At 41.1% G+C, this 23,952-nt stretch overlaps 1 protein-coding gene across 3 annotated transcripts in view; it reads left to right on the plus strand.

The window, feature by feature from the left end:
* pnpla7b (patatin-like phospholipase domain containing 7b) overlaps window positions 1–23,952 on the plus strand; it is a 335,345-nt gene that overhangs the window by 232,965 nt on the left and 78,428 nt on the right. For all 3 annotated transcript variants that reach the window (XM_060841292.1, XM_060841293.1, XM_060841294.1), the window contains exon 27: window positions 21,644–21,800. In XM_060841292.1, the coding sequence (XP_060697275.1) occupies window positions 21,644–21,800 (157 nt within the window). The remainder of the gene's footprint in view (window positions 1–21,643; window positions 21,801–23,952) is intronic.

Consider the following 23,952-nt stretch of genomic DNA (forward strand, 5'->3'; position numbering starts at 1 on the left):
TAGAATTAACTACATTGCTGTGAGGTATATGAAGGCCAGACCAGGTAAGGATGGCAGATTGCCTGTCTAAAGGACATTACTGAACACAGTGTTATTGATAGTTTTATCACTAAAACATATCATCCAATCACTTTGATGTTTGTGGATGTTTGGTGTTGCACAATTGACTGTTGTGTTTGCTTCATTACAAAAGCAACTCCTTCATTGTTTGTAAAGTTTTTTTTTGAATAGTCATTGCTCATGTTAGGTGTTGCATAAAGGCACATCTTTGATGTTTGAAGTTGCAGCACCGCTATGTGTTGTATCACTTGTAGCTGAGCATTGCCAGCAGCTGCTGTGAAACCTGGTGTAGAATAACCATATAGAACCTCTGCAGTGTCTGTACTGAGTAATCTTTTACTGTCCCAATTATTGCTTCTGACTCAGAAATTACCTAAACTGGCCTCAGACGTTGAGAAAACGTCATTCCTTGCTGCCCTGTCCACTGACCATTTGGGCATCTCTGAAAGCAGTTTCTGTTACCTTTTAGCTGAGCTGATTACCTCTTTGTGTTCTCTAGACTGTTCTGAGAATGTTGTTCTCAACTGGAACGGTATTTTTACTTACGGCCAGCATTCCATATTGACTTGGTTTTGCTACACATCCATAATCTTAGCGATAAACACCACCAACCTTTGCATCAGAATGATTTCCACTGTATTCCATGTATCTTCCATGTTGCTAATTTCTTTAGCATGTGAGTTTGTCCAAATGTCATCTTGATACAACCTGCCCTCTTGAAATCTGGAACCAGCATTATATTTTCAGCATCTTTGCTTAGATTGAATCTACTGGCATGGCAGTCCTATTTATCCCTAGCTGCTTCACTAATCCATGACATTGGCAAACAGCTACTTACCCTGTCAACACATCTCCAGCTCTCTACAAAGTAAAATCTCCCATTATGCAAATTTTACCTTGGCATCACCTGAAGTACTTAGGCGGAGAGGTTTTGCATGACACACCTGAGATCTATTCAGGCTGTTTGATGCACACCAGGCCTCAAGTCTATCCTTCAAGCCAAATGCCACAAAAGACTGATCATGATTACATTGCTGTCTACGGGAGCCTGCTGTGCACAAATCGATTGCTGCATTTCCTACATTCCAACACTGACTACATTTCAAACGTACTTAGTTGGCCATAAAATACTTTGAGACCCACCCTAATGTGGATGGTGCTTTTGTATATTTTGTTTGGCATTGGACAAACCCTAGTTTCTCTCACACGGTCTTGTTTAAAATGGAGTAATTTGTTCCCATCTTTATCCTATCTTTATGTGGACTTCTTGGAGGTTGGAGAAGAGTTGTACTGGTTGCTGCCAGACCTCCTGAGTTTCTCCAGCACTTCTAGTGTTTGTTTCCAATTTCCAGCACCTGCAGTATTTTTGTTTTCATTTATTTTGGCCATTAGTTTGATTGATTGGAACACAAAGCTTAATGTCATTGAGCAAGTTCGTAGCATTTGGAAAAGAAAACAAAAGTCCAAACTTCATTTCTGGAACGTGTTTTTCCTGGTATTTGTTGCTTGGTTTCTGTCAGAAGGCTGCTTTTTTTGAGATTTGCAGAACCATTTGTGGTGACTTGATTCATAGGAATGACAAGGACAAGTTTGGAGATTGTATGACAGATGTCTTGATTTAAGATGATTTAAAGCAAAAAGTGGAATCTTGTTTTTGTACAACCTGCCATTAGTTTAGTTAACCAGAGTTATTGAGCTCGGAAAACACTGGGAGATGAGTTTAATTTTGACAAATTGCACCAAGGATAGAGTGCTTTCTGACACACAAGATTGTACAAGTGAACAAGTGCCCTGTGAGTAAGGTTCCAATGTGGATGAGTCATCAATTCCGAAAGACATAGAGTGTGACATAATTGCAGTCACTTTCTGGGTACAGCATTTGGAACTGCAAGCAACAGAAGGCTGCTGGTGGGAGTAGGCCTTCTAAACGTGGGTGGTTTGACTTAAGCAGCTATTACAATGGTGCAGAATATACTGCATTAATAATGGGAAGCTGAATGGAGCTCAGTGTTACTTGGAAGTAAATCATCGGCATCGTCTGGTGAGGAATCTATACCAGTAAAACTGCAAATCAACTCAAATTGCGAGATGATTTCCTTTTCTCTATTGTTAACCTTGCATAACCGAAGCTCACTATCAACTACTGTTTTTCAGGACATTGCGGAGTTCGCCCCATTTAATTGACTTCATTGTAAAAACGTAAGCTGGTATTTAGTAACGTTAGGACCCTTTTAATGATGGGCTTTGTCCAGGCTTTTGCCAATTTGGGTTGCCTACTATTGTGTTAAAGTGAGTGGCGTGTAAGTGGTTTGTTTGTCACTTGTTGAGCAGTGATTTGTTCCCACACAACCTCATTCATGCAACAGATATCTGCAACTGTGGGAAATCATAGATACATCTACACTGTAGCAATGATTTGAATGTCACCTTCTTCTATATAGTTAGTGTCAGTAAGTAATAATGTTACAGTTGACTTTTTCAATAATTACAGTGGCTTCATGCTATCCGTAAAGCACAGTAGGATTGTAAGCAAAAGTCTTTTATCAGTAACGACTCTTTAGTTCTATTAACAAGTTCTTCTAGCAAATAGCTAATACTATCCTCTTTATATTTTAGTCTTACCCTCAGAGGCAAAATTGGGCTACTTCTGAGATGTTAGGAGGTGCCTGTGAAACAAGGAATATCCTTTTCTTCCACAGCTCCTTCTGCATGTGTCCCTAGAGTGAGAAGGAGGCATCCTGCCTCTGTGAGCGGACTGTCACTTGGCTACAGCTGGGAATGGGTGTCATTGGATTACTGGATTGTGTGCATGTCGTAACATTAGGGTGACCATTCTTTCTGTGACTGTTGGATTTCTACCCTCATGACATGAACTGCAAACTGATTCAGTCATGAAAACTGGGCAAATTCAGAACCTGGGTGACTCTCCTATCTGTCTTTCAGTTGTGACATTTAACCAAAGTCTCATCGGGTCTCTCAGGTACACAGTAAAAGGTCTTGCAGTTCTATTGTGAGATTGAGCAGGGGAGCTCTCCGTGGATTGTGGCTGATATTTATTTTTCAGCCAGCGTCACTAAGACGGAACATCTGATCAATACTTGTGATCAGTAAGTTTTTGGTAACTTAGTGAGTGCAAATGGGCTGTCAGATGACCTACATTAATTATAATAAAACCTCCCTGTCAAAAATGCTTAGTTGTCTCTAAAGTGTGTTGGAATAGCATAAGGCCCTATATAAATGCAAACATTTTCTTATACACTTTTGGAATACTGCATTCAGTTCTGGTCTTCCTGCTATAGGAAGAATGTTGTGAAACTTTGAGCTTTAGGGAGAGGCTGAGCAGGCTGGGGCTATATTCCTTGGACTGTTAAAGACTGAGGGATGACCTTATAGAGGTTTATAAAATCATGAGGGGCACGGATAGGGTGAATAGTCAAGGTCTTTTCCCAAAGGTAACAAAATCCAAAACTGGAGGCGTAGGTTTAAGAGAGGGAAAGAATTAAAAGGACCAAAAGGGCAAATTTTTCATGCAGAGGGTGGTGTATGTGTGGAATGAACTACCAGAGGAAGTGATGGATGCTAGTACACTTTCAACATTTAAAAAGCATCTGGATATGAAGGGTTTAGAAGGATATGGGCCAAATGCTGGCAAATGGGACTAAATTAATTTGGGATATCTGGTCGGCATGGACGAGTTGGACTGAAGGGTCTGTTTCTGTGCCAAACATCTCTCTAACTCAATGACGGTGATGTGAAAAGACTGTCGGTTCAGACAAATGAAGTTTCTGTCTGAATCTCTCCAATGACATTGATCCATCCTCTGTACTCTCCAACATCACCAGCAGATGGTGCTGGTCATTTCCATGACAGTGTCAGTCAATGCATTGGTCAGCAGGGTTACATTGCACCCAGACTAATTGATGTACAGGGATAAATGACATATAAACTAACAGATGGAGTTGGATAAGTTACTGTAATGGAGGGCTAGGGTTTCATTACACAGATAATAATGACTAAAATAAATTATTTGATAATGTCAGGAGACGGTGTGATGGAATTTGTCTACAACAGAAGTATAGTTTGGAGGGGACCCAGTATTTAAGTGCCTGCAGCTGGGGTCCGCTGTCCCTCCGTTCCTTTAGCAGATGGCAGAAACAAGTTGCCAAGCACACACCTGAGCTTCCTCGAGAACTATGGGCCTCTTAGATTTGGAATGATGTTACAGACTAAAGGCTGAGTATTTCTCATCTCATACACTTTCATTATCCATCACCCTATTTCTAATTTTCCGTCTTCTCCCACCCCTGCCTCTGCATGCTGACTGGGATCCAAGTTCACAATGCCTTAAAGAGGTTTGTGTGGAGGAGTTAGGGGTGAGCATATTAATAAGCTTATAGAGAATAAAACTCTGTGTCCTGGATGGATTGAATCTGCACGTACCAAAGGAACCTGGGGAAAAGGTAACTGAAGCATTATTAATACGGAAATTCATTAGAAAGTGGATCGTGCCAATGGACAGTTGGATAGCTAAAATTATTTGTACATTTATAAAAGGAAATGGGCAATTTCAGGGAGCTCTAACAAAACCAGAATACTGGGAACACTGAAAATCGGGTCAGAGACTATTTAAGCAGTGGGGGGAGGAGCAAAATTCATAGCTGGGTACAAACCAGAGCCAGAGAGTAAGGTTAACAATCATTCATCAGATTGGCAGAAGGTGGGAAATGCAGTTCCACAAAAGAATTGATTGTGCCTCCACTCTTCATCTCCAACAAGTTCAGTTGGAGAATTCTGGTATGACCTGAATGTTTGTTTGGTGCTGAGCATCCTGGTACTGAACTAGTTACTATAGCTAGCAAAATAATGAGAGTGGAGAGAACAAGCATTTACCACAAAACATCTCCAGGTTCTTCACATGAGGATTATGAAGAAAAATTCAACAAATGTGAAATTACAAAAACCAGTGCTTTCAGCCTTTATAATGTTGAGTCAGAGGCAATGTTTACATTTTGTTTAACCGCTTGTGAGGTGTAGGAGTCGATGGCTGGGCCCACATTATTTGCCTGTCTCTAATTGCTGTTCAGAAGTTGGTGGTGAGCTGCCTTCTTGAGCTGCTGCAGTTCATGTGCTCTCGGTGTGAACATATTGCTGTGAGGAAGGAAGTTCTGGCATCTTGACCCAGCTTAAAGAAATGGTGATATATTTCCAAGTCAAGCCAGTGAGGGGTATGAAGCAAAACTTACAGGTTATAGCATTCTCATGTATCTGCTGCCCTTCCATCTAGATATTAGTGGTTGTGCGATTGGAGGGTGCTGTGTAAGGAACCTTGGTGGATTTCTGCAGTGCACCTTGTAGATGTTGCCCACTGCTGCTGCTGAGTGGAGGGAGTGGATCCATCACTTTTGTTCCTTTTGCTGTATTACTTGCATTGTAATGTAGTTATCTCGTCTTACTGTACTATAAATTGGTATCTTACTATTATATAATAAATATTTTGTTACTTAAGAACGTGCTCCTCCTGTGACTCCCACGTGGTCATCCTTTACCACTTAATATCCGTAAACTTTAGACTAGTACGGGAAAAGGAAGATAACCATCTTGCAAAGTTCCCACTAACAATAAGGTGTCACTCTAGGTATATCCTGCAAACATTTTGCATCTAAAATCTATTGACTTCTGTCTAGAATATACTCAATGACTGTGTATCCACAGCTATCTGGGATAGAGAATACCATCAATTCACAATTCTTCAATGAAGACATTTCACTCTATGTCAGCATTAAATGACTGACCCCATATTTTGAGACTTTACTCCAAGTTCCCCAGCGGGAGAAACGTTTGCTCAACATCTGAGCTGTCAAGCTCCTTAAGAATGTTATGTTTTAATGTGATCGTCCCTCATTCTTCTGAACTCCAATCAACATTGGCCCAGACCACCCAATGACTCCTTATCGGGCAACTCCATCACATTCTGCTCATTATTCCAGTGGCTGCAGAAATGTCATGGCAATCAGATAACTAAAGTCTTGATGGTGGTGGTTGTGAAAGTGGATTGGGTTTATTTTCTAGAGACAAAAGAGTAGGTTCAGTTGGGATGTGGACGGGTTGTGGATATGGGACTGATGCAAGAAGGTTATCTGGAAATAAGTCAGTGAACCAGTCGCCCCTTACCCTTCTTGCAAATCTCCCAGCCGTGATATGTCTGGAACAAATATCACACTGACTGCGGGAAATGTCTGGGATTGTTGGAATGCCGCAAGTGCTTCTGGGCTCAGGGCTAATTTCAATGTCCAATAATGTTTCTGTTTGTCCACACAATCCAAATGGGCAAGCTCACTAAGTGATGAAGACATTTGCCCACTCTTCCCTGTCCTCTTAAAGGTGATACATTGCAAAAATCTGTTACATTCAAAAAGCACTTGACAATGAGAAATATTCCGAGCTGCCACTGTTCCAATTCATTCATATAAAACTCCATCTAAATGCTTGAGTATTTATTTGCATCGCTTTCCATCTTGCACGGCCTATCTCTGGACAAAGCATGTTGTCTTATCCGTGTTTCTGCAGCTGGTGACATGTAGCTGAATTCCATGCCAGAGGAATCTGATTGACATTCGGAAGCTAGAGAACTGGTGAAGTAGTTGGAAAATCCTGCAAATGAAAGGATCACTTGGTAAATCCGATGTCTTGACATTGCTTGGTTGAATGGTCAACGCATTTTTAAAAGTCTTTTTGTTCTGCATTCAAACTGTTGAACTAGTCAAAGCTTTTTCCTGTACAAGAACGTGATGTAATGTTTTCTCTTAGCCAGCCAGTGTTGGGAGTGAAAGAATTTTGAGATATCAGGTGTCATTTAGCATTATGTCTGTTTGAAATGCTGCAGTGTCATCTGAAATCGCCAAACAGACTATCAGTTACAGAATTTCCATTAAAGGCAATGTTTATTGAGTTTGATCTCCAGTGCATCTGACAGCATTCGATGGGTGAGAACCAGATCATTTCAGGGAAGTAGTTTTTAAAAAGCAAGCATAAAACTAAAAATATTGATAACAGGATGTTCCTGTTTAGGCTGATTCAGTACAGGTGGAGCCTGCCTTGCTTTTTAAAGTGTCAATATCTTCTCTTCAAGTTTCTTCAATGTCCAATTTCTTGTTTAAAGAGTTATTCCAAGGGATCTTCCAATTCCTTAATGCACCTCAAAGAGGATGGGGTGAGTTTGACTGCCTTGGGATTTGTTTTCCCCATTTCAGGAAGCAAAAGTTCAGGGGGATATGAAACGACTGGCCTTGTGGAGTGCACATCATTTTGCCTTGCTGCATCATTCTAAGTCTATAATCTGTTTGGTCCTTCATTGGGAGCAGGGCTGAGTCACAATGCTGCAGTATTAAAGTTGGTTTTGATGAACAATGTCTGAGAATTAGATAAACAGAATTACGTAGAATGTATAAAACACAACCAGACCATTTGGTCCAATCATATAGTGCTTCATTTGAGACTCCTCCGATCCCACTTCATCCAACACTATCAGCAAATATTTATGTTCTTTTTCCCTTTGTACTAATCTAGTTTACCCTTAAATCCATTTATATTGTTCACCTCACTACTACTTCATGGTATTGAATTCCACATTTAACTATTGAGAGTCAAACCTCTACTGTCTTTATTAGTGACTATCTTATACTTCAACAGATTTATTTCTCTGTGTCTTACCATCTTATTCTCCACAATCACCTGATGAAGGAGCAGCACTCCAAAAGCTAGTACTTCCAAATAAACCTCTTGGATTATAACCTGCTGTTGTGTGATTTGTAACTTTGTCCACCCCAGTCCAATACCGGCATCTCCAAATCATGTACTTATTACCTTCAGTTTTAGACTCTTCCCGCAAGTGGAACCATCAATTTTGAAGACCTGTTATCAATTATCCCATTAGCCTGTACTTTCCAGAAAAAAGGAGCCTCAGTTTGTTCAGTTTTTCCAGTTAACTATCAGTTCTTGGTTATGATTTCTTCTGTGTAAATTAAGGAAAAGAGATGTTCTTTAAATTTCCGGGGTATTGAATAGAAGTTTAGATATTTCATCGTTGGGTCCCACAGGAGTCATTATGGCTCAATCAGTGAGTCTTACATTAACAAACGTAAATGTGAAGGATTTTCGAGGCTGTGTTTGCTCAGGGTTGATCTATCTTTCCTGGGGTTTATTCTCTCCCAGTGATGGTAGATGTATGACAACTTTAATAACGGAATTCGTACAATGTTGGATCTCATCACAGTTGAGTCAGTGTCTCGTTAGGCACCCTGTGCTGAATCTGCTTTGAGAAACATTTAAATGTTCTTGTATATAGGCATACGATAAATATGGCTGGCCTTTAAACTCCTCCGCCAGCACAATTCTATCTTTAGCTTTGAATTGACTGCTCTAGATAGTACTGACCTAGATACTGAATGAATCTCATTAAAACAGAATCAGAAAGGGTGCAACTGAATTAAACATGAAAGAATTCAATTGTTATTAATGTAAAAGATTTATTAAAGGGATGAATCTTTTTATCATCTGACCAGCTCTAATTGATTTCTTGCAAGTGTAGGCCTTTGCCATTCAGTTTTAGGTGAAAGAAAGTTATGGTATTTAAACAAAACTTGACCAGAGAGATATATCATCTGATAGTCCAACTGTTATGTTTTTATATTGCAATATAAACAAACCTGACGATTGGAATTCATGTGTTTTATTTAAATACTCTATAACTTATCAAGGCAGTGTATTTGTGTTGTTAATGTTCCAGAAGCAGGATACTCGATGGATGTCTGCAATCATAAAGCATTACTTTCCATCAAAACTTGCATTTACATAGCATCTTGGTACACATGTCAAGATTTTTCTTGTTTCTCAAAATGGATGACACTAGCTGCACTAATTGGTTATGATTGCTCTGTGAAGAAGTATGAGCTTTTTAAGGAATGAACAGTCGACCATGGGCAGGGTAACCAGAGAGGGCAGGAGATTTCCTTTGCTGAAAGATACCAGCTGGGCTTTTGCAGCACTGTCTGTCAGATATTGCATATCTTATTGCGTTTGGTTTCATGGCGAGCAAATAAACTTAGTAAAGAGTAATACATCAAGCAACATATTCTGCCCTCTTTCTAATAGATCTTAAGCTTATCCAGATTCCTATGCAAATGCAAATAAATAGTTCACACCTTCCATCCTACGTTCTAAATGTTAGTTACCCTTTAGGTTTTGTTTTGCCTTGTCCAGAAATCATGCTTTCTGGACTGCCTCACTATTAAAGCTATTGGCAGAGCGTTGTCTCTTTGAAAGCTCCAAATGTCACTTCATCAGACAGACCACCTGAAGCTATATTAAAGCTCAAGATCGAACTGAGCATGTTGCAGGCGACAGGCACCTCCAACTGCAGAACTTAATTAACAGACTGTTCTCCGTTATTCTCAACTGAATACTTACCTGAACACATTAAAAAGGAGATTGATTGATTTAAATTGAGTTACTCATCTCACTAAACCGTCTGACAGTGTGTGCAAGTTTAGGTCAGGACATCATTTCTGTCTTTGTAACAGATTTTCGGGGGGAATAGAAAGAAAGGTTGATCCTCCAAAATGATGTGCAGCCTTGATGAAGTACTTCTTGGAGGTGTAGTCACTGTCGTAATATTGGACACACAACAGGTAATTTGTGCATTGCAAGGTCCCCACAACCTGCAATAAGATAACCTATTGAGGATGATAGGATGAAGGATAATTACTGGCTAGGACACCAAAAAAAATCTCCAAATAGTGCTTCAAATTCTTTCACATCCAACTTTAATGCAGAAAAGTGTGAGGTGATTCACTTTGGAAAGAGTAACAGAAATACAGAGTACTGGGCTAGTAGTAAGATTCTTGGTGTGGATGAGCGGAGATATCTCTGTGTTCATGTGCACAGATCCCTGAGAGTTGCCACCCAGGTTGATAGGGTTGTTAAGAAGGCGTACGGTGTGTTAGCTTTTATTTGTAAAGGGATTGAGTTTTAAAGTCATGAGGTCATGCTGCAGCTGTACAAAACTCTGGTGCAGCCGCACTTGGAGTTTTGCGTACAGTTTTCGTCGCCACGATATAGGAAGGACATGGAAAGGGTGCAGAGGAGATTTACCAGGATGTTGCCAGGTATTGAGAAGGTCTTGTAAGGAAAGGCTGAGGGACTTTAGGCTGTTTTCATTAGAGGGGAGAAGGTTGAGAGGTGACTTAATAGATGATCAGAAGGTTAGATAGGGTGGACAGTGAGAGGCTTTTTCCTCAGATGATGATGGCTGGCATGAGGGGGACATAGCTTTAAACTAAGGGGTGATAGATATAGGACCGATGTCAAAGTAGGTTCTTTACTCAGATTAGTAAGGACGTACAGTGCCCTGCCTGCAACAGTAGTAGACTCACCAACTTTAATGGCATTTAAATGGTCTTTGGATAAATATATGGATGATAATGGAATAATGTAGGTTAGGTGGGTTTCAGATTGGTTTCACGGGTCAGTGCAACATCGAGGGCTGAAGGGCCTGTACTGCGTCATATTGTTCTGTGTTCTAACTGAGAGAACAGGCGAGACCTTGTTTTGATATCTCACTGGGAAGCTGTCAGTTCTCAATATTGCACTGGAATGTCCACGAGGAATTTGGTGGTCAAGCCGTCAAGTCACTGCTAATTTGCTGACTAAAGACAAAAATACTGCAATGCTGGATTCCAAGGTAGACAGGCAGGATCCTGGAGGAATACAGCAAGCCAGGCAGCATCAGGAAATTGTGAATCAATATTTTGGGTGTAACACTTCTTCAGGACTGGGAGTGGGTGTAAGGGGAGCAGCAGATAAAGGGGGTGGGAGGGGGCAGGGTAGTGAGGTAGGGATAGGTGAACACAGGTTGAGAGTACGACCTGGTTGATCGATGGGAAGAGTTGCATCCGAAATGTTGACTTCTCCACCTCCTAATGCTGCCTGGCTTGCTGTGTTCTTCCATCCTCCTGCTAATCTGTGGACTAAGGCATGAATATTAGCAGTTCCACCACAGTCAGTAGGCATTTGTGTACTATAACTAAGTTTTAGAAACCAATTCCAATGTAAATCTGGGAAATTATCGGTCTCAATACAGAATCTCATTTATTATGTATTATTCTTTGGTGCAAAAAATATCATTACTGGACTGAAATGCCAGTTAAGGCTTGCATGCTTAAAATCCAGAATGAAACTCAAAGCTTCAATGTTTGCTGTGAGATGAATGCGCTGCCATTTCAGGTAGACTGATGTTTAATCTTGTTATACTTGAAATCCTTGTACAGCCTCACTTGAAATGTGGGTCAGTGCAGTTGAATGGCCTCTTTCTGCTCTGTAGGGTTTTGGTGAATGCTTAAAGAAGTGAATTTGTGCAGGATTTGCTGTAGCTCTCAGGAGTGATAAAAATTTGTTTCTGAGGCAGTTTGAGTTTTGGAGCTCAAAGTGTTTGTTTATGCTGAACTGTCCCACAGGACACTGCCAATAACAAGTTGCTACATTTATATCCCAAATAATAGCAGAGTCACAGAGCCAGAATGGTCTTGTTAGTTATCCCCTGTTATGGTCTGTTAACTTCAGTGTTCAATTAATTGATCAGAAGAATTCATCATGTCACGTTTCATTGTCAGATAGTGCATTTTTGTATTAAAAGACTTAACTCAACTGAAGTGTAAATGAAAATGCAGAGTGTAATGTTGCAACACTGGGCATACTGTCTTACTGTTCTGCTTGGCTTTGCAAGCCACTGTCAAATGTGTGTTTTAGTTCTACAGCACATTTCCCATCTCTCAGCATTCTGTGAAAAATTGACAAAGGACAGCTCTGTCATCTTCTACATACATAGTGATTTTTCAACTTTGGTTTCCCTCTTTGCTGATAGTTCATCAGTCTCACAGATGAAAGGAAAAGGCCATTCTCTCACTGAACATAAATCTGGGATGCTATCAGGCTGTAAGCCCATGGGCAGTGATATATTAGATTTTATATTTATGTTAGCTTCAGCTTTGTCCTCAGCACTAAGCTCTTGAACCATTACAGCGCTGATTAGATGTTTCAGTGGTTCCACCCAACCCAACCTCCACCCCCGGCACTTTCCCCTGCAACCGCAGGAAATGTAAAACTTGCGCCCACACCTCCACACTCACTTCCCTCCAAGACCCCAAGGGATCCTTCCATATCCGCCACAAGTTCACCTGTACCTCCACACACATCATCTATTGCATCCGCTGCACCCGATGTGGCCTTCTGTATATTGGGGAGACAGGCCGCTTACTTGCGGAACGCTTCAGAGAACACCTCTGGGCCGCCCGGACCAACCAACCCAACCACCCCGTGGCTCAACACTTTAACTCTCCCTCCCACTCCACCGAGGACATGCAGGTCCTTGGACTCCTCCACCGGCAGAACATAACAACACGACGGCTGGAGGAGGAGCGCCTCATCTTCCGCCTGGGAACCCTCCAACCACAAGGTATGAATTCAGATTTCTCCAGTTTCCTCATTTCCCCTCCCCCCACCTTGTCTCAGTCGGTTCCCTCAACTCAGCACCGCCCTCCTAACCTGCAATCTCCTTCCTGACCTCTCCGCCCCCACCCCACTCCAGCCTATCACCCTCACCTTGACCTCCTTCCACCTATCCCACCTCCATCGCCCCTCCCCCAAGTCCCTCCTCCCTACCTTTTATCTTAGCCTGCTTGGCTACTCTCTCTCATTCCTGATGAAGGGCTTATGCTCAAAACGTCGGATTCCCTATTCCTGAGTTGCTGCCTGGCCTGCTGTGCTTTGACCAGCAACACATTTTCAGCAGTTCCTCAGAGAGAGGGTCCAAGTGAATGATGTCAAACATATTGGGCTGTTGTCTGAAGATCATTTCTTCTCATAAGGCCCTGCATCATTTAATTATAATTTTGTACACTCTACAGACAAAGGGATTAGCTAAAACATACACAAAGGTGCCTCCTGCTCCCACATCAAAGAATAAGCATATACATTGGGGGCAGTAGCTGAGATTGACAGCTAAGTGGACCAAGCCATTGTGCCTTCTTTGCCATCATTTCTACCACATGGTCTCTTCATCGCAATGTAGGTTCTGTTTCTTGCTCTCCTTCGGTGGTTTATATTTACAAAACAGCAACATGGAAGACGCAATAATTATTCGATGAGAACTATAGCCAGTTGTAAGAGAACATTCTGTGGGTATTAAATGCAATGAAATGGATTTTGTTTTTGGGTGGATGGGGGTGTAGCTGGTTTATGAAGAATGTTATTGCAAAGTGGAAACACAGTGGGATTGAGAGGGGATGAGAGGTACGCACAGCCAGTATTGAGTGTGGATGGAGAGATTAACAGCAAGGAAATGCGTTTCATTACAGTCGAGTCTTGCACATCAAGAGCCGGGTGAGGGAGATCAAAGCTTGTCTATTGGGAAGAGAACTGAAACTTCTGGGTGTGGTAGATTTTGTTCAGTAGCTGATAGACATTGTTTAGTCAGGTAGTTGAGTTCAGAACAGAATTGAAGAGTACAGAAAACTTAAAAGATCGATAACCTTCGTGTATGTTTTGTTGGGAGCTGTGAACAACATGACCAGTGGAACGTGCAAGGTTCTTTTTTTTTGCTACCTTTAAGAGTTATTGATTAGAGAGTGGGAGCACATATGCTGTCTCTGCTTTGTTTTTCTAAACTAAGGCTGCTGTGCCCTGACTGAATAAAGGCTGTGACTTTCCTGTGCATGTCTCTTGGTTCAATGATTTTTTTTTACGAAGGAACCGCGTGGTTGAGCTGGACAACACATCTTCATTTGATCATTATTGTTCTCCCATCATTGGACAGTTATCTCAAACTGCTCTGGAAATTGCAGTCGTAGAGTCATAAAGATGTATGGCATGGAAATAGACCCTTCGGTCCAACCTGTCCATGACGACTAGATATCCCAACCCAAATTAGTCCCACCTGCCACCATCCGGCCCATATCCCTCCAAGCCCTTCCTATTCATATTCCGATCCAGATGCCTTTTAAATATTGCAATTGTACTAGCCTCCACCACATCCTCTGGCAGCTCATTCCATACACACACCACCCTCTGAGTGAAAGTGTTGCCCCTTAGGTCTCTTTTATATCTTTCCCTTCTCACCCTAAACCTATGCTCTCTAGTTCTGGACTTCCCCACCCCAGGAAAAATACTTTGTCTATTTATCCTATCCATGCCCCTCATGATTTTATAAACCTCTATAAGGTCACCCTTCTGCCTTCAATGCTCCATGGGAAACGGTCCCAGCGTGTTCAGCCTCTCCCTATAGCTCAAATCCTGCAGCCCTGGCAACATCCTTGTAAATCATTTCTGAACCCTTTCGAGTTTCACAACATCCTTCTGATAGGAGAGAGACCAGAATTGCATGCAATCTATTCCAAAAGTGGCCTAACTAATATCCTGTACAGCCGCAACATGCCTCTGACCAATAAAGGAAAGCATACCAAATGTCGTCTTCACTATCCTATCTACCTGCGACTCCACTTTCACGGAACTATGAACCTGAACTCCAAGGTCTCTTTGTTCAGCAACACTCCCTAGGACCTTAACGTTAAGTAAGTAAGTCCTGCTAAGATTTGCTTTTCCAAAATGCAGCACCTCGCATTTATCTGAATTAAACTTCATCTGCCACTTCTCAGCCCATTGGCTAATCTGATCAAGATCCCGGTGTACTCTGAGGTAACCTTCTTGGCTGTCTGCTACACCTCTAATTTTGTCATCTGCAAACTTACTAACTGTACCTCTTATTCTCACATCCAAATCATTTATATAACTGACGAAAAGTATTGGACCCAGCACAGATCCTTATGGCACTCCACTGGTCACAGGCCTCCAGTCTGAAAAACAACTCTTCCACCACCACCCTCTGTCTTCTACCTTTGAGCCAGTTTTTTATCCAAATGGCAAATTCTCCCTGTATTCCTTGAGATCTAACCTTGCTAACCAGTCTCCTGTGAGGAACCTTGTCGAACACCTTACTGAAGTCCATATTAATCCCGTTCACCACTCTGCCCTCATCTTTGTTTCTTCAAAAACTCAATCAAATTTGTGAGACATGATTTCCCATGCACAAAGCCATGTTGACTATCCCTAATCAGTTCTTGCCTTTCCAAATAAATGTACATCCTTTCCCTCAAGGATTCCCTCCAACAACTTGCCCACCACCGACAACAGGCTCAGTGGTCTATAGTTCCCTGGCTTGTCCTTACCACCTTTCTTAAACAGTGGCACCATGTTAACCGCCTTTCAGTCATCTGGCAACTCACCTGTGACTATTGATGGAACAAATATCTCAGCAGGAGACCCAGCAATCACTTCTCTAGCTTCCCACAGAGTTGCAGGGTACACCTGATCTGGTCCTGGGGAATTTATCCACTTTTGTGTTTCAAAACATCTAGCACTTCCTCCTCTGTAATATGGACATTTTTCAAGATGTCGCCATCTAATTCCTGCATTCTACATCTTCCATGTCCTTTTCTACATTAAAATTGATGCAAAATACTCGTTTAGTATCTCCCTCATTTCCTGTGGCTCCACACAAAGGCGGCCTTGCTGATCTTTGAGGGGCCCTATTCTCTCCCTCGTTACCTTTTTGCCCTTAATGTATTTGTAAAAACCCTTTGGAGTCTCCTTAACTCAATTTGGCAAAGCTATCTCATGTTCCCTTTTTGCCCTCCTGATTTCCCTCTTAAGTATAGTCCTACTTTCTTTATTCTTTTCTAAGGGTTCACTTCATCTATCCTGTCTATACCTGACATATGCTTCCTTTTTCTTAACCAAACCCTCAATTTCTTTCATTATCCAGCATTCCCTACACCTACCAGCCTTCCCTTTTACCCTATCAGGAATATACTGTCTCTGGACTCTTATCATCTCATTTCTGAAGGCTTCCTATTTTCCAGCCGTCCCTTCACCTGCGATCATCTGTCCCCAATCAGCCTTTGAAAGTTCTTGTGTAATACCTTCAAAATTAGCCTTCCTCCAATTTAGAACTTCCACTTTTAGATCTGGTCTACCCTTTTCCATCACTATTTTAAAACAAATAGAATTATGGTCACTGGCCCCAAAGTGCTCCTGCACTGATATCTCCGTCATCTGCCCTGCCTTATTTCCCAAGAGTAGGTCAAGTTTTGATTAACTTTTGAGGCTAACACCTTTGGGTTTCCTAACAGTAAAGTGCAAATAAACAACAGTGACCTATTAAGATTTTTGAAATATAAACTACCTATTTGGAATTTGTGCAATTCAGCATTGGCTAATCTTTTTAGCTTATTTACCCATGTTACATGTCATGTTACACTGGTTCCTGGTGTCTCTTTATGTACAAATTTAAAGCCAGAATTGATAATTTATATGTTTTAAAGTTACCTTTGTTTTTTAAATGGGCATCTTGTGATGCAGCAAATAAATGAATAGTTGACTCTGCTTTTAACGTTATCTGGACATTGTCAATGACTTTGTAACTCGAATAAAATTTAACATTTGTTTCTGAAAATCAGAACTACCATTTTGTATCACATAATTACCCTCTGAGGTGCAGGGAATTTTATTAACATGTGTTGGGTCACTGTGGCACTACAGCAGTGTTGCATCTGTCCATGTATCTCTTGATGATGATATTGCCCATAAGCTGTTGTAATTTCTCTTTGCTGCACTAATACATGCCGACATTTGTTTTACTCTGCACTGCTTCATCCACCATCTGTCTTCCGTCGCGAGGCTAGATGTTGTTGGCAGATCATTTGATCCTGAAGGTTTGCTGAGCAAAGACCATCACGTTGTTTCAACCATCTACTGTTATTCCAGGGCTCGTAGGAGAGGCCTTTTTCTGCCTCCCCATTTCACCTCCATCTAACGTTCCTCTCAGTTTTTTTAACTGAAGGCAAATTCCTTATTACGACTGTTTCACTGAGTGAGCAATTCACACAGACCAAGCGCTGAACTGGGACAGATCAGGGTGCATGTAATTCAACAACATAAAGAAAGCCTTGCATTTAAGTAGCACCAGTCGTGATCTCAGACTGGCACAAAGTCCTTTGCAACCAATGGAAGTGTACCTGTTATTGCAGACCTCGGCATTTTACGGCCCGCGGGCCATAAAATTTGGTCATTCCTGTCTGGCCCGCATGAGGTCAATCTTAAATTAGAACATAAATGAAAAAGTATTTACGTCATGCACGGAATACAACTGTGTTGCTTTTGTTTTGAAAAGGATGCTTTTTTTTATTTACATATGGACGCACATGCGTGTGTATGTGTGTGCATGAACAGCTAAAAGTGATGCTTGCTGGCTAGCCCTCAAAATGTCAGCTCACACCATGATATGTCATATCCCGCAAAATCGCCAGAAACAGTAGACAGTTTTCTGATGGAGAGTTTATTAAGGAGTGTTTGTTAGACTCTGCAGAACTAATATGCTTTGAAAAAAAGGAGGCATTTGAGAATGTGCCCCTCTCCCAACACACTGTAACGAGAAGGATTGGGGACATCGTGAGAAATCTGGAGCTTCAGCTGCAGTACAGAACGGTCAACTTTGACCTTTTTTCCTTGGCTTTGGATGAGACCTGTGACGTACGTGACACAGCCCAGTTACTCATCTTCGTACGTGGGATAACTACGGACTTTAAAATCACAGAGGAGCTAGCAGCCATGTGGTCAATGAAAGGAACAACAACTGATAATGATTTGTTCACGGAGGTAAACGCATATTTGGACACGTTGGGACTAAAATGGGTCAAGCTGGCAGGTGTGACAACGGATGATTGTCCAAATCTAATGGGAAAAACTGTTGGATTCTGAAAGAGAATGCAGGATAAAGTGACAGAAATTGACCCTGAACAGAAATTGGTATTTTTGCATTGTATTATACATCAGGAAGTGTTGTATAAATCAGTGTTAAAAACTAACCATGTGGTTAATGTTGTAACTAAAATAGTTAACTTCATCAGGGCAAGAGCTTTGAATCACAGGCAGTTTGTTGCACTTTTGGAGGAAATTGAGACTGAACATTGTGACATAGGCTCCCACACATCTGTCAGGTGGCTCAGTCTGGGCAAGATGCTGAAAGGTGTATGGGCCCTGAGAGAAGAGATTCAAGGTTTCTGTGAGAAGAAAGGGAATGGCATTCCACAGCTTTCAGATGCAGACTGGATTGCAGACCTTGGTTTTGCTGTTGATGTGACTGCACTTATGAATGAACTAAATGTGAAACTGCAGTGCAAGGGCCTTTTGTGCATGAAATGTACAACTTGGTGAAGGCTTTTATGAGAAAGTTGCAGCTTCTCTCAAGCCAACATTCTCACCCACTTGCCAACACTGAAGGAAGCCACACCTTCAGTTGATCACCTCCACAGGTGATCATGTTAGAAGCAGTGCATGGTGAATTTCCAAGGCGATTTCAAGACTTTAAAACGGTTGAGAATGAAATGCATATGATTTTTTCCCCATTTCCATGCATTGTGGAGAATGCACCTAGTGGTGTTTCGCTTGAACTCATTGACCTGCAGTCTGACACACTTCTGGCAAGTACTTTAGGTCATTCTCACTGCTTGAATTTTACTCTTCCCTCAAAGAGGAGAACTTTCCACACATGAGGAGGCATGCTCAGAAAATTCTAGTCCTCTTTGGATCTACCTATATATGTGAACAAACATTCTCAGTGATGAAGTTCAACAAATCCAAATACAGATCCTCTACCACTGACGATCACCTCTCAGCTGTCCTTCACATATCCACCTCAGACATTCAACCAGATTTCAATGCACTTGTTCAAGCCCAAAACAGACTGGATATTTCTCACTAAACAAGTAAATTGAACTGAAAAACATCAAAACCACTTATTGCTTTTTGTATAGAGTTGTTTGTAATACTGAACAATAATGAAACAAATTTTCATTATTGGTTTGTGAGATTAACATGGTAAAAATAAAATGAAATACTGAAATTATTGTTTTTACAGTTTATTTCTTCTATATTTGACCTACTCCACAATTTCATATCTTTATTGTAACAGAATATCCTTATTCTTTTGATTATAAGTTTCAGTGCAAGACTATATAATTCAGTACTTTTTACAATGGGAGAAAATTATTACTGAGCAGAATTATGTTCAACTTATTGTTGGTTTGGCCTTCCAACATAACTCAGGTTTCTCATGTGGCCCCTTGGAAGAATTAATTGCCCACCCCTGTGCTATTGTAATGTTAAAAGCATGGTAGTCAATTTGCTGAGAACAAGGTTGAGTGTAGGTTTTGTGCCAAAACTCAAGTCATGATTTTGCAGCCTTTATGACTACTCAGAATCATTTTGTTCCACCCACAAAGCTCCTTGACCTAAATACTGAGCTTGGCAAATTTCTGCTGATTGAACTTATTTGTGGCCCATAGAGGAGGCTCTTCCCAAGTGTGGTACAGACGAACTAGTCGGCACAGTTAAAACATTACTACACATTTAAGAATATACTCAAATTGCTAGGAAACTGAACTAAAATGCCAGTGCAAAGTGAAACAACTCAATGTAATTTCAGTTATGAAGTATATATACTGAGCATATTTAAGTAATGCTCACTTTTTTTGTGACAAGTTTATTTTCAATTCTGTTAATAACACTAACATTTATCACTTGATGTCAAGAATGCATAATTTTGTTCAGTTATGCGAGCTGATTCTATTGTCATTAAAGATTCTACATTTGATGAAGTTATAGAAATGTATTTTTGCAGAAATGTGAGCTGCAGCCTAATGAGTATAATTCATACTAATTTCCCAACTGCACCCAAAATAGAAACTCTATCAGCAATCTGTTCAATGATAATGCTTGAGGGATAATTATAAACAAAGATAGTGGTGTTGGCGTGAGCATGGAACAAGTCACCTTCCACACTTCAAATAGTGCCCTGCAATATTCTGTGTCCATCTGAGTGGCAGACAGGGCCTCCAATTATCAATTACTTGGAAGATGGTGCTTCCAAATGTGCAGGACTCATTCAGCACTGTATTGGGGCATGTCAGCTTGGATAGGGTTCTCTCGTCTCAAGTGGGATCTTCTGACTTGTATGCATGAGTGCAACCAAATGAGTCTTCAGCGGTGTTCATAATCTCAAATTAAAGCTAGTTTTCTTTTGAAACAAAAACAGAAATTGCTGGAAAGGCTCAGTATGTCTGCTAACATCTGTGGAGAGAAATCAGAGTTAACATTATTGCACCCAACCCATTGTTAGCCACTAAACTGATTGTTTTCCATTCCTTTGACTGTCCAATTGTTCTCTCTTTATGGGCTCTATCCCCACCTATCATTTACTCCTTACCTCCTCTCCCCACTCTATCGTCTGTATAAAAATCAACCTTTTTCTAGCTACCATCAGTTCTGAGGAAGGGTCATTGGACCCAAAGCATTCACTCTGATTTTTCTCCAGAGATGCTGCCAGACCTGCTGAGCTTTTCCAGTAATTTCTGTTTTCACTTGAGTTTTTATCTAATTTTCTTTTGTATTGGTTGGGGAGAAAAAGCAACAAGGAAAAATTACTTTCGGTATTGTAATACATGTTCAGAGACTGCCATTTGGCAGAACTAATCAGTGCTGGGGTTCTACTCCAGGTCTTTCCCGTTCCATCCACTTCATCTCAGTATTTATTCTATTCCCCTTTCTCAGGTGTACTCACCTAGTTTCCTTTCGAAAGCATCTGAGTTATTTGCCCCAGTTTTATCCTGTGATAGTGAGGTCTAGATTCTAACTCATAATTGAACAAGTCTACAGTTAAAGGAGGGAAATACTGTGAATGCTGGAAATCGGAACCAAACCTAAAGAATGCCAGAGAAACTCAGTAGGTCTTGCAGCATCTGTGGAGAGAGGGGTGTTAATGTGTTGAGTCCTGTAAGACTCTTCTTCAGAACTGAAAGGTGTTGAAGTATAGGTGCCTTGTATACTTTTGACAGAGGCACAGGAGGAACTACAGGGCCGGTGGTATGGAGGCCTGATGCACAAGACACAGGGATTGTTAATAGTGGGGAAAGAAACAAAGATGTGAAAATGTGTAAATCAAGGTGTGAAAGAGAGAGAATTGGTCCTTTTTACTAAGTGTAAAGTAAGTGTGTGACAAATATGACATATTTGTGGGGGTTTATGAGGAAGAGACTGTAAGCAAAATGGGAATAGATATAATGTAGTTAGTTTCTGAAGTTAGGGAGTTCAATGTTGAGACCACGAAGCTGTAAGTTGCCTCAGCAGAAAATGAGGTGTTGTTCCTTGAGCTTGTGTTGTCCTTCATTGGAACACTGCAGCAGGCCCACAGCAGGAATGTTAGTATCCTAGCAGCATGGCTCATTGAAGTGGGCAGCAATTAGAAGGGTGTGATAATTCCTATAGGCAGAATAGAATTCAGCAATCTTCATCTCTGCCCAAGGATAGCAGGTCTGACACTGAGTTGCTCTATTCTGTGTTTGCTACTGTCTGTTAATGTTGGAAAATGCTGGTCGATGTTGTAAGCTGCAACCATATGAACTACATTTTGTGTTTGCAGGGGCTGTTCTCAGGTGGGGATCATCCGAGCGATGCACGAGGCTGGTATCCCCATTGACATGGTGGGTGGGACCTCAATTGGCTCATTCATGGGGGCACTCTATGCAGAGGAGAGAAACGCAAACCGCATGAGGAACAGAGCCCAGCAATGGGCCAAGGTAAGACCAGTTGCCTGCCAACCACAACTAGAGAGGAAGATCGTTTAAAGGGCAAAGTTACTTGCAGAGGAGTCACTGTGTAAAAACCCTGAGGTGCCCTGCAATAATGGGATGTTGCTGGCTGCGTCAGGTGCTGTTTTTCCAGTAAATCGTGTGGCTCAGTTAGCTAACGATGATTGAGATAATGCAGAGGTGGAATTATCCAGCCTGGGATCGGTGAATAAATTACCTTCCACTACAGCTGCTCAGTAGTAATTACTCGCTATTGCTTCTTGAATAAAGCACTTCTTAAATGGCAACTTCAGGGAGGGAGGGGTTTAAAGCTGTAGTTATTGGGGACCATGATTCTGTCACTGTCAGGGACAATGTTGTAGCTATTGTTTTTGGAAATACCAAATTACTTGAATGGTGAGGGAGGATATAACGAGGGAAAAGCAGTCAGTACAGAACTTACAGGTGGAACTGAGGAGCAGTAAAGAATCTAAAACTATAATTTGTGCTGGGTACAGACTCCCGGTAGCACCTTTTGAAGTGCTAAATTGTATAAATGCACAAATTAGGCAAGTGTGTACCAAATCCAGAGTCATATTAAGTGGGAGATTTTAACTTTAACACAGATTGGGGGAGACAGACAAGTACCTGACAGAAAGATGGTGAATTTCTGGAGTGTGTCCGGGATAGTTTTTGACAGCAGTATGGCCGAATACAACAAGGGGGCAAACCGTATTGGATTTATTAATGAGTAATGAGTCAAATTCAATCAGTAATCTAACTGTGTGTGAGCATTTATCAAACAGTGGCCAAAGCATGACTGAATTCAATGTAACATTTGAAAGCAAGAAGCGTAAATCAGCGACGATAGTTTTAGATTAAGATAAGGCCGACTTTGACGAGATGAGACAGGGACTGTCCTCAGAAAACTGGGAAAGTCTGCTCATGGGTAAAACAACTGAAGAATAGTGGGGAATGTTTGAAGAAACATTTAACGAGAGATAAGGGGACTGTGTAAAGTTAAAAGAAAGGGCTTAGAAAAATGCAAAAACCACCACAGATCCTGCTGAATGTGTCAGAAAGAAAGACCAGCAAAGGGTCATAACTTGGCTTATAAAAACAGCTAGAAGGGATTATGGAAGGAAACGTGCCAATGACATCAAAATGAATAAGAAAAAATGTTATAGTTATATGAAAGGAAAGCAGGTGGTCAGGAGCAATGTGGGCCCAATAAAGATTGGAAGTGGAGACATTGTCAATGAGTATGGGAAAATGGCAGATATGTTGAATCATTACTTTGCCTCTGTAGGAGAAAAAGAGGATAACTTGCCCGAAATCACAAGTAAAATAATTCTTGAGTGGAAGCAGAGACTGAATAAAATTAATATAAGTAACAGTGGTTAAGAGGAAATTAATGGAATTAAAGAGTGACAGATCCCTGGGACCTGATGGTTTTCATCCAAAGGTGTTAAAGGAAGTAGATACCCTAACTGTAATTTCTCAGTGTTCCCAACAGACAAGGGTCATCCCTCTGGATTGGAAAATTATGCATGTCACTCTGCTGAAGGGTGAAAGTGGAAAACCAAGGAACTACAGACTGTTGCCTCACATCGACAGTGGGGAAATAGTCAGAATCTACAGTCAAGTATGGGTAACTAAACACCTTGAAAATTTTCAGTTAATTGGGGAGGCCAGCATGGATTCCTGATGGGTAGGTCATGCCTAACTAAACTGATTGAATATTTTGAAGCGGTGACTAAGGTACTGGACAGGGGAGTGTGGATGTTGTTTATATTTACTTTCAGAAGGCGTTTGATAAAGTCCCACATTGAGACATAGAAGCCCATGGAACTAAAGACAAATTAATGACATAGCTGGGAAATTAATTGAGTGGCATGTGACAAAAAGTAGGGGTAATGGGTGGGTGATCAATCGTGTCCCACAAGGGCCTGTGGTATGCCGTCAATTATTCACATTATTTATTAACTGCTTGGATAATGGCAAATATTCAGATTTGCTAATGACAGCATGGTAGACAGTGTAGATGACTGTAAAATTACAAATGGATATTGATAGATTTGGTAAATGGTCAAAACTGGCCAATGGATTTCAATGTTAGCAACTGTGACATTATCCATTTTGCACAGAAAAAGAATAGATA

The sequence above is a fragment of the Hemiscyllium ocellatum genome, chromosome 21, assembly GCF_020745735.1.
Source record: "Hemiscyllium ocellatum isolate sHemOce1 chromosome 21, sHemOce1.pat.X.cur, whole genome shotgun sequence".
NCBI lineage: Eukaryota > Metazoa > Chordata > Chondrichthyes > Orectolobiformes > Hemiscylliidae > Hemiscyllium > Hemiscyllium ocellatum.